The 12227-nt window shown below is 44.8% G+C and overlaps 1 protein-coding gene across 1 annotated transcript in view; it reads left to right on the top strand.

Moving 5' to 3' along the window:
• Window positions 1-222: 222 nt before the first annotated feature.
• LOC120057068 (mediator of RNA polymerase II transcription subunit 13-like) overlaps window positions 223-12227 on the top strand; it is a 165277-nt gene continuing 153272 nt past the window's right edge. The window contains exons 1-2 of the mRNA XM_039005459.1: window positions 223-808; window positions 6251-6485. Of these exons, the coding sequence (XP_038861387.1) occupies window positions 743-808; window positions 6251-6485 (301 nt within the window). The 5' untranslated portion in view covers window positions 223-742. The remainder of the gene's footprint in view (window positions 809-6250; window positions 6486-12227) is intronic.

A 12227-nucleotide genomic window follows, 5' to 3' on the forward strand; every position in this document is an offset into this window, starting at 1 on the left:
ACAGTTGAATGATGTAAATATTGATGCAAGGAATGGATACATTTCTTTGTGTATGCACTAGGTGGTGCACTGTGAAAGTCGGCAAGTTAGGTTTGATCATTAGTAACAAAATCTGGTTGCTCAGTAGCGCCACTTGCTCTCGCCTGGCGGCAATACCCATCAGTTACAGTGTTATTACAGCCCTCATGACCATGAATGAGCCAATAGGCTTTGGGAGGCAGAGTTCTCCCTGTGGCCGCCATTAAAGAAAGGAATCCATGAATTCAAATGGAAACCAGCAGGAACAGAGACCGAAATAATGGTTAAAATTACCGCAAAAATATAGGCATATGCCAATTTTCGATTGGTTTTTAAGGATGTTATTCGTTTTTAGATCGATTTTGATGGTGATGGAGGAGTAGAGGGACGTTTTTAGCAAAGACCGTTTTAAGCTAAGGGGGAGGGGGAGAGTTGCTTATTTACTCTCCTTTTCTTTTTGTTTTAAAGCATTTTTCGCTCATTTAATTTGTTTACTTTGTGTATATTTGAGAGGTCGACAGAGAGGTTGCGAAGACGATATTTGAACTGCTTTTATTTTTGGGCGGACAATAGCTTTCGAAGGGTTGTTGAATTACATACTCCAGCCGATTGGTAAAAATAATTCTCGTTGATTAGCTTATACATCTTGCAAAATACTACTGGAAATCGGTATTTATTTTCCCCGGAACTGAAATGATGGAATGTTCGATCTCGCTGTGAAAGGATGAGTTCTTGTTTTGTACCAAACGGGGCCAGCTTGGAGGATTGCCATTCCAATCTATTCTGTCTGGTAAGAGATTTAAAACTAAAGGAAAAGCAGCCATTTTTAACTAGCTGAAGAGAGCAAAAACGGTAGCCACAGCAGTGGGAAAACAGTCGTAGCACTGCAATTCAAACATCGTTCACCAAGGCAATGGTTATTTGCATACTGAGAAGTTGTGCATGATTAAGAAATAATAAGGTTATCTATCACTTGCAGCTGCATGCATGTGTTTGCCATCAAAAATGTTCAGTTTGATCATATTAAATACATTCCAGCCCTGAGAGTTTTAGGTAATAAATGTGCAACTAATGTAATGTGTGTTGATAAACATCTTAGCCACATAGATATAACTAGCAACACTGAATACCATGCATGATGCATGTTTTTCCTCTTCTAGTTGTTTGCTTGGTTGAAGTAACGTTATGCTTTTTATCGAATGCATTGTGCAGCATGTTTACGTGACATAAAAATAAACCCAATCAGTTTGCTAGCCTGCTAACTAGCTTGCAATGTCGTTCATTTGCACAAATAGCAAGTTAACTAAATGATAAATACATTTACATTCAGTCATGGAATGCAAAGTAAAGGCTTGTGAACATTGGCTTCTAATTTCAACTCTCATGTTCAATGAATTAATCATGTTGTTCTTGTCAGTGGGCCGGTGTAGTTGTTCAGATACATTGCTTGCTACATTGTTTTCTTTAAAGTAGCCAATGAAGAGCTTAGTTACTGAAACAGCGTATCTTATTCGCTGGCTTACATATACAGTACTTTCCCTTTGAAGTTGTCAGGTTTGCTTGCCAATCATTTGTTGTTTACACTCTTGGCTCGCGCATACTTAACGGAGGCACGGGCTGAAATATTAATAAACAAGAATGTATTCTTGGCTATTGTTAGTGCATGATAGACTTTAGGACTCACTTCTTGTCTGGCAAGTTGTCAAGTTGAATACATTGTTCATGACAGATTAATGCAGTATTGTTAGAGTTGTTGTGTGTATTTATTTTGCTGTTATAGTTCTCATAGTGCTGATTGATAACGTTACTGTTTCTAGTCAGTCGTTAAACAATTGAATTATATAGCTATCATAAACGCATACAACCAACAGTACCTAATAGATTTTGGTTATAGCCTACTATTACGACTGAAGGAAAAAGCTCACATGTGCACTCTTGTCCCTGGCACTACTACTACTCTAGAGGCTTCTCAGTAGTGCACTATCTATAGGTTTGTATCAATGCATTGCATTTTTTCTGTACAATATGCACTGCATGACATATGCTAACAATTCCCCATCATGAAGGTTAAATAAATAAATAATGATACACTTTGGACATTGATAGACACAAACTGTTCTTTTCCAAAGCATTTGACAGTAGAGCTGAATGAACAGGAGAAGCTATGAGGCTAGTAGTGAATGACTGGCTGCTGTATTGCAATAGCAGGGAGACATTTTACTGCATACTGAGACTAAGCATGATACCAGTGCTTCTGTTCACAGTCCTGTATGACTCACACACTAACCAGACTTAGTGGTTTTAAGCTAAAAGAATGCAGTGAACAGTGGCACTTTTACCATAACTTTAAACAGTTCCCAGGAATCTTATAACAATGTTTTACAATTCCTGTTTGTATTTGAAGTTAAGCGGATTTTGGTAAAGTTTGAAGATTAGTTATTATGCTTTTCATAAATAAAGTCACATCACAACTGCCCTGCTAGACTAGTGTCTCCTGGCAGTCTTTAGTTCTCAGCCTTGTGTAGAAGAAAGTCATTTTAGCGGGCATCAAACTCCTTCCGGGCTGGGCAGGATTAGAACAAAAACCAACACTGCAGCAGCGACACATGCTGTGCAGAAGGAAAGGCTAGGCGAGACAAGAGAGTAGACCAAGTGGATTTGCATTTCTCTCCAGTTCTCCAAGATGCAAACAGACACTTGTTAACTAGTTTCATGTGTTGCCGCAGGAGGGTGAGGCCTTGACGGAGAGTTCCTTGTAGTGGTGGTGGGGTGTCTATGCGTCTGCTCAGGATTGATTTGAGCAACTTCACCTGTTGCCTGTCTCTGGGAGGGAGAATGGCCTGAGAGGGAGAATGTCAGGAAGTAAAAGGAAAGGGGGATACCTAGTCAGTTGTACAACTGAATGCTTTCAACTGAAATGTGTCTTCTGCATTTAACCTCTGAATCAGAGAGGTGTGGGGGGCTGCCTTAATCCACATCCACGTCATCGGCGCCCAGGGAACAGTGGGTTAACTATCTTGCTCAGGGGCAGAACAACAGATTTTTATCTTGTCAGCTCCGAGATTCGATCCAGCAACCTTTCGGTTACTGGCACAACGCTCCTACCCGCCAGGCTACCTGCCGCCCCAAAGCAAGGGAAGGATAGGCAGCTGTTGGCACTAAGTGTACTCCATAATGGGACCTGGAGCTGTGAGAGGGAAGGTGAGCAGAGCTGAGCAGCTGATGAAAGGAGGGGTCGTAACCCTCAAATCCCAGGCCTGTTTAACGTCAACTTCCTGAGTCTGTCAAATGGCTTTGCCCTCAGATTCCCCTATCGCCGCTATGGGGGTTTGGCTTGCCATCTGAAAAGGGAAACTTAACTTCACCCTGGTTATTGCCCTTTTGGTGGGGTACACTTTGCATATACAGTTGCCCACATACCTGAGCATAATACTAACAGTCAGCTAGCCGTGCCATTAGTCATTTTGAAGGAAACACACAGGTTTCCCTGACACTCACTCATTCATCCTGCATACAGACTGTAACTCAGATGTACTGAAAAGATGGATTGATTGATTGACCGCAGAAGGCACACAGACCCTTGACGGTGCAATCTGCCTCTTGAAGATTGCCACTTAGTATTTGCAGAGAATAGCCTAGTTTATGTATCGTAAGCTTCAACTTGATCTTTGACAGGGAAAACAGCCAAGCCAAGGGTTTGGATAGCCTCACATTGACAAAAAATCAGAGCTGTCATCAGAAGACTGGATTGTGCGATGAAAATACATTTCTGTAGAAGAATAAGTGAGATGTATGCAGGCAAACTGTCCAAGCATGGCCCGTTTCAGAAACAGTCAGTTTATATAAGTGCGGACGATCTGGTTTCACACTTCAGTTTTTTTCCCATCCCCTTTCTTTCTGTGCAGCACAGATGTTTCTCTGCAAGATGCAGGTGTCAGGTAGTTCCTCACAACACTGTGTCTGCCAGAGAGAGGACTTGATGGAGGGAGTTAGTGAAACATAAACTGCAGCAGTAGTACTATACTGTGGAAGGAATAAGCTATAGGCTATAGGTCTATATGATAATTGAACATTGGCGTGTGAATATGGTCTTGTCTGGAACAGCGTTTGAATGCCCTTGAGCAAGATTCCTGAGGTGAAATATTTCCTATGATGTTGCTTGATGAACAGATACTACGTGATAACATGGCAGTTATGTAAGAGGCTGGGAGTTGGTGCCCATCATAATACATCTTAGTATTGAAAAACTCATTTAGGGGCACGTGGGACAGAGTAATGTTGAGGAAAGTCATTTTTTGTTTATATTTGTAGTCATCTTGTGATTTTTTTGTTGTTGTTGAGATTGTGCCACAAACTCAACAGCCTATGAGCTTTCAATAATTGGTATCTCTCAATTTATGTATACTGAACACAAATATAAACGCACCATGCAACAATTTCAAAGATTTTACTGAGTTACAGTTCATATAAGGAAATCAGTCAATTGAAATAAATTCATTAGGCCCTGATCTATTGATTTCACATGACTGGGCAGGGGTACAGCTATAGGCCCACCTACTGGGGAGCCAGGCCCAGCAAATCAGAATGTGTTTTTCCCCACAAAAGGGCTTTATTACAGACAGAAATACTCCTGTTCAGTATAGTTAAAGTTGCTCATCATATTTGGTATATGAGACTAGCAATTTTTTGCTGAGATAATTTTAGCATTAGGATTTCAGTAGCGTTCTGTGGCCAGTGTATGGCCTTCCTTGCTGTCATGTTAGAATGAATAATTAAAACCTGACTCCAGCTGACAACACATCTCCCAGCTTATCCGTGGCTAGGATAAAGACTAGCTATAACACTACCAGGCTTTATTACTTGGTCATACTCATAGCTTTTAAATTGATTTCATTTTACCCTAAAATGTTAATAAATCGTCTACTTCTAACAAAGTGACAGTTGGTCGACTAGAACATATTGCCTAGCAGCGCAAAATAACCTGCCTAAAAAATCAGTAGGTCCAGTTGAAGAAAATCTGGTAAACTGTCTGCCATGCTGCAAGGATAAATAGGGGAGCCAGCTCCATCAAGAGTAGTACTGCAAGGCAATATAGGTTGTGGGGATCGAGTTGGCTTTTGCAGTGTGTAAGTGTATGACATGGGCACAGAGTGTAAGCCTAAAACACTGGAAGGCATGATGTATTCAGCAGTGTAAGTGTTAGTGGTGTGTTAGTGGTGTGAGAGACAGTGTATGGCGTCAGTGTAGGACATGAGCACAGGGATCGCTGGTTGGTTGTGTGTACGTAGGGCCTGCTGTCTGATGAGTGCCAGCCAGCCGGCACGGCCAAGCAGGCAGCAGTAGCAGTGGAGCGTAATGTTCCTGCTTTAACACTTCATAACCCTGTAGTAGCCTGTGCTGCTGCTGCCTGTGATTTATGACCTATGAGTTTCTCTGTGTTGTGTTTTCACTCTCTATAAAAGCCAAACAGCATTTGTTATTAGAGAGCAGTGTGCACACTCCCCAAAGCACTCATCATTAAAAAAGATGAAGTTGGTCAGAGAACCCATTTACATGCATTAGGGAGTTTTATCGAGCTTTGAACACGTTGTTCATGTTGTTTTTCTTGAGATTATGTGCATTTTAGCTTCAGGTGCTTTCAGTCGGAACAAAAACAAACATGCTTTTTTGTGTGTGCTGCTTCGTTCTCCAGCCGTGTTTCTGTCTGTTTATATTGCAGCCTTTTCTATCACCATCTGTCTGTCTGTTGTCTCAAACCTCCTCTCTGTCTTCCTTTATCTCTCTCCTCCCGCTTTCTCTCTGTCTCTCTCTCTCCTTCCTCCCTCCATCTCTCTTCTCTCTCTCCTCTCTCTCTCCTCTCTCTATCTCTCCTCCCTCTATCTCTCCTCCCTCCCTCTTTCCTCCCTCTATCTCTCTCTTCTCCCTGCCTCTATCGTTGTCTCTTTCTCCTGACTTTCTGTTTTCCCTCTCTCTCCTCCCTCTATATCTCTGTCTCTCTCCTCTCTCTTTCTCTCTCTCTCCTCTCTCTCTTTCTCTCCTCTCTCCCTGTTTTTCTCTTCCTGTGGCTGTCTTCCTTTGTGTCTCCTTGTCATAAGTGTTCCTGCTGAGGAGGCAGATGCTCCATAAAGGAGAATTAATGCTTGCTCTTTAGTACTCACAAGTACTGGCTGGGTGCTGAGTACTGGTGATTGTAGCAGAAGCTGACACTCTCTCTCTCCCTCCTTCCCCTCAGGCGGACTTGACGGGGATCAAATGGAAGCGGTACGTGTGGCAAGGCCCCACCTCGGCACCCATCCTCTTCCCGGTGACCGAGGAGGACCCCATCCTGTGCAGCTTCAGCCGCTGCCTCAAGGCGGACGTGCTGAGTGTGTGGCGGCGGAGCCAGAGGCCCGGGCGTAGGGAGCTCTGGCTCTTCTGGTGGGGGGACGACCCCAACTTCGCCAAGTTGATCCATCACGAACTTACAGGTGAGGCTAGAGGGAGTGGGCGCACACACACACACACGCTAGCTTGGTTATAATACTTGCCATGGTCCTGTGTAATGGCTTTGGCCTATTAACAGAAGAATACAGTCCAAGCCACAGCCCTCTCAGACCAGGAGTTTCACTCCTTTTCCCATGCTGCTTCCACGTTTCAGATTGCCTTAGCTGGTCACAAGAGATAAATGAGGGATTCATTTGTCTTTGGATGCACCTTTTCACATATTCACCAAAGATTATAGACGTATAGACGTTCTTGAAGAACAATCTGGCCTTAATGGCCATGTTCTTTTATAATCTCCACCTGGCACAGTCAGAAGAGGACTGGCCACCCCTCAGAGCCTGCTTCCTCTCTAGGTTTCTTTCTAGGTTCCTGCCTTTCTAGGGAGTTTTTCCTAGCCATCGTGCTTCTACATCTGCATTGCTTGCTGTTTGGGGTTTTAGGCTGAGTTTCTGTAAAGCACTTTGTGACAACTGCTGATGTAAAAAGGGCTTTATAAAATATTGATTCATTGATAGAGCTGGTTAAATGGGTGGTTATTGTAAAAGATAATGAAAAGGGCTTGTTACATCTGTTTGAAAAGGAGCATCTTGAGACGTTGCAGACCTCATAGAGCACGCCCTCTCTTTGTGATGATGGTAGTAGTGAGCTGGTTGTATAATGTGAAATATTGCATGGTTCAGGACAGGGGTTGATTGATGCTGGAAGCTCTGGGGATATTCATTTCCTGTAAATGAGAGGTTAGAAGGCGTTAGAGTTGGTGTAACCAGATAGTTCCCTTAGTTTCCCCCCTCATCCCCTAAATGACAAGCAGCCAGCCTGGCAGAGAACAGCTTTCCACCTGCACGTTAATTCTCACTGTTTGGAGCAAACGTTCACTGCAATCACAGTTTTGTTTTGTGTTAACACACATCGCGGCATCTAAGCGCCTTCCGCCCTCCGGCACACAATACAGCAGCACCCTGCACCTTGTGTCGCCAAGGCTGAACAAGAAAGCCTATCCCATCTTCCCATTTAAAAAGGAGGATAGAAATGGAGCTCCCTCCTCCTCACATGACTTCTGTGAAAAATAGCATATGCAGGAGCAACGATGCAGAAATGAGCCTAGCACATCATGGAGGACAGCATCATGGAGGTCTGACCATTTTTTTCTGCAGCAGCAGTGGAGGATGGACAGAGACGTACTTTATACATACTCTCTTGCCGGGGAGATTGAACTCCTGAGTCAGAGACATTTCTCACTCACGCTCACTCATTCACTCACTCACTCACTCACTCACTCACTCACTCACTCACTCACTCACTCACTCACTCACTCACTCACTCACTCACTCACTCACTCACTCACTCACTCACTCACTCACTCACTCACTCACTCACTCACTCACGTTGTGCTGGGAGTGGACGCTGAAGGGCGTGAGGGCAGCCATTCCAGCCCTGATGGGTCCTGGTAGTAACCTGTAGTAGTATGTTGATATTTGTTGTTTACTGCATATGTTCTAAATAGTATGTAGGCTAGTTCTCAAAGTGAAATATTTGTTTTTGGAGAAGTCACATGGCAGAAGTTTACATGTAACACTGTGGTACAGTGCCACTATTACACTGGTTGGGTAGAAGAACCCTGGACTGAATTTGCATAGGAGAAAAAAAGCACATTCTCACACACTTTTTAGCATCTCATTTAACCACAAAACACTAAGACAAGGAATTGGTGCAAATATAATTATTTGCTAGCGAAAATGTATTCTAATAGGTAGATTGTCCTATATACAATTAGTGTTTACTGTGTAAACATACTTATTCAATGTATGTCAAGCCTCTTGTCCTAGTGAGAATTGCTCCCAGCTGTGGTTGTTTGGAGTAATCTTTGTGCTTCCACTCACTCACTCACTCACTCACTCACTCACTCACTCACTCACTCACTCACTCACTCACTCACTCACTCACTCACTCACTCACTCACTCACTCACTCACTCACTCACTCACTCACTCTACACAATGCGGGAGAACAGAGGAGCCTCACTGCACTGACCTCAGGGCAGCCAGACCCTCCCTCTCTCCTCTCTATGTGTCTATCTGTCTGGTGAGAGGGTGTGCTGTGAGCCCTGAGAACACACAGAGGTCATGACCCCTACCTCACCAGCCGGAGTTGTGAACCTGTGTTTCCCTCTGTGGATCACACCGACTCGCCTCTCTTCTCAGAGCCTGAAAAGTGCCTGTCCCACTGTGTGTGTCCTTGTGTGTGTGATGTGTGTGTGTAGACATTGCTGGGATGGGCTGAGACTGGCTGAGTCGTGATGATTCACAACCTGATGCATTGGAGCCTCTCATGGACATGCTGGCAGTGAAGGTGTGAAGCGACACACAGAAGCTAGCAACAACGTGTGTGTGTTTTGGTGGCGGTGATCAGACTGGCCGACACATCGCCAGTAATCTGGGATGCCACAGCTTGCTCTTTTCCCTCCATGCTAGTGGCTGATGGGTTTGTCCTTTTCCTCATCTGACTGTCCAAATCAAATGTGAATATCCCTGGAAATATTAAGCACTTTTTTGTTTGTCATTTTTTTATTTCCCCCATTGCAATGTTGGTGGTAAACATGAAAATCAGCTATTTTCTTTCAGTGGAAATGGCGGCGGCTTCTTTTACCCTTCCACACTCATTAGATTAGCTGCTTGGCTGTGGAAGTATTAATATTTTGAGCATGTGCCATTTCTGTGTAAATCAGTGGGCCAGTAATCCTTTCAAATCAAATAAAAACACATTTTATTTGTCACATGCGCGGAATACAACAGGTGTAGGTAGACATTACCATGAAATGCTTACTTACAAGCCCGTAACCAACAATTTCTCTCCAGCAAGTGAGAGAGAAGGAGAACGAGAGGGGGGCTAGAACATTACAAAATGTGGAACAAGTCAAGGGGTCTGAATACTTTCCAAATGCACTGTATATATCGTGAATTGGCCATAAGTTTGAAAAAAGCTGAGCTGTGATTTTTAGGCAAGTTCGCCCGGCTGTAATGTTGACAATTAATCACCATTCAAGGAGCGCTGAGAGGAGGGGGGGCGAGGAGGGGGGATCCCCATCCCCTCTCCCTCCTTCCCTTCACCCCTCCCTCCCTCCTGATGTTTACTCTTGTGGCTATCATGGAACCATACACACTATCAACCCCTCTGTATTACTCTGTCTCTACACAAAGCCCTTGCTTTGTCTAATCTGAGCTTGCAATGCGGAGGTTAAAAGCGAAACGAAAGAATTGTCTGTTTTGCAGAGCAGGATCTCTTATCAGCCCAGCCATCTCCACTGTGCTCCTGGGTAGCACACCCATTCATTACTGCATGCTGGTCAGATCTCTGGAGAAGGAGGAGGAAAGTACACTTGTCATACTGTCCCCCCTCTGCTGTTTCATGGACGGACAATACATTGTTTTGGATGTTTGTAAGGACTGAGAGCTAGGGGATGTGCTTCATTTAGTTTCTCTCTTGAGGGCTTTATTTTAGTATGGATGTGTGTGGCGCTAACAATCTGCAGGCATAGCTCTGCTCTTGTTAGTTTTTGTTGGCTCTGCCAAAGTCTTTGGACATTTCCAGGCCTGCCCATTCTTTACTATTCAGAACAGCTCTGGTGTGCACCTCTCAGGGCAGCGCCAAGCTCCAAAGAACATATTTCAGTACCCTGGAGGGGCAGAGCAAGTCAAAGTTTTCACTTTTGTTTGCAGGTCAGGTCTTTGTTTTTCTTCCTTGCCCTGACCCTGTGAAGATGGCTACCATTCAGATTGAATGAGGCGTCTGGTGAAAAGAGATCCATCTCTCAGATCTGTGGGAAAGACAAAATCATTGAATGCAGATAATGTTGTTTTTGTCAGCCACTTTTCTACCGAATCTAAAATATATCAAGCACATCATGATTGTTTCAGTTGCTCGAGGACTTAAGAAATGTCAGGAATGTCAGTGTTCTACCATGGCCAGCGAAGAGTCCGGATGAAGAGCCCCGATCTCAAACCCATTGAGCACGTCTGGAACCTTTTGGATCGGAGGGTGAGTCCTAGGGCCATTCCCCCCCAGAAATGTCCCGGGAACTTGCAGGTGCTTTTGGTGGAAGAGTGGGGTAACATCTCACAGCAAGAACTGGCAAATCTGGTACAGTACTTAATGCAGCTGGTGGCCACACCAGATACTGACTGTTACTTTTGATTTTGACCCCCGCCTTTGTTCAGGGACACATTATTCAATTTCTGTTAGTCACATGTCTGTGGAACTTATTCAGTTTATATCTCAGTTATTGAATCTTGTTATGTTCATACAAATATTTACACATGTTAAGTGTCCAAAGCTTCCGGCAACGGTTCCCAGTCCAGAGCTTCCGGAGACAGTTCCCAGTCCAGAGCTTCCGGAGACAGTTCCCAGTCCAGAGCTTCCGGCGACGGTTCCCAGTCCAGAGCTTCCGGCGACGGTTCCCAGTCCAGAGCTTCCGGGGACAGGTCCCAGTCCAGAGCTTCCGGCAACGGTCCACAGTCCGGAACCTCCAACGACGGTCCACAGTCCAGAACCTCCAACGACGGTCCACAGTCCGGAACCTCCTGAGACGGTTCACAGTCCGGAACCTCCTGCAACGGTCAACGGTCCGAAACCTCCAGCTCCCTGGCCGGAGCCTTCCCCTGCGCCGATGCCCAGTCTAAGCATGGCGTCCAGTCCAGCTCCAAGGCCAGAGTCTTCTTCAAATCAAATCAAATCAAATTTATTTATATAGCCCTTCGTACATCAGCTGATATCTCAAAGTGCTGTACAGAAACCCAGCCTAAAACCCCAAACAGCAAGCAATGCAGGTGTAGAAGCACGGTGGCTAGGAAAAACTCCCTAGAAAGGCCAAAACCTAGGAAGAAACCTAGAAAGGAACCAGGCTATGAGGGGTGGCCAGTCCTCTTCTGGCTGTGCCGGGTGGAGATTATAACAGAACATGGCCAAGATGTTCAAATGTTCATAAATGACCAGCATGGTCAAATAATAATAATCACAGTAGTTATCGAGGGTGCAGCAAGTCAGCACCTCAGGCGTAAATGTCAGTTGGCTTTTTTAGCACGTCCGGTGAACAGGTCAGGGTTCCATAGCCGCAGGCAGAACAGTTGAAACTGGAGCAGCAGCAAGGCCAGGTGGACTGGGGACAGCAAGGAGTCATCATGCCAGGTAGTCTTGACGCATGGTCCTAGGGCTCAGGTCCTCCGAGAGAGAGAAAGAAAAAGAGAAGGAGAGAATTAGAGAGAGCATACTTAAATTCACACAGGACACCGGATAAGACAGGAGAAGTCCTCCAGATATAACAAACTGACCCTAGCCCCCCGACACATTAACTACTGCAGCATAAATACTGGAGGCTGAGACAGGAGGGGTCAGGAGACACTGTGGCCCCATCCGACGATACCCCCGGACAGGGCCAAACAGGAAGGATATAACCCCACCCACTTTGCCAAAGCACAGCCCCCACACCACTAGAGGGAAATCTTCAACCACCAACTTACCATCCTGAGACGAGGCCGAGTATAGCCCACAAAGATCTCCGCCACGGCACAAACCGAGGGGGGGCGCCAACCCAGAGCTGTGTTTGATGTTAGAGTTAGTGCACGTAGCATCTCTGTAGTCATGGTTCGTTGTTAGTTTATTGTTTATTTGTTTTTGTCTTTGCTAAGTTTCACTTTATTCATTAAATTATGTGGAACTCAACATTTGCTGCGC

The sequence above is a fragment of the Salvelinus namaycush genome, chromosome 12, assembly GCF_016432855.1.
Source record: "Salvelinus namaycush isolate Seneca chromosome 12, SaNama_1.0, whole genome shotgun sequence".
Taxonomy (NCBI): Eukaryota; Metazoa; Chordata; class Actinopteri; order Salmoniformes; family Salmonidae; genus Salvelinus; species Salvelinus namaycush.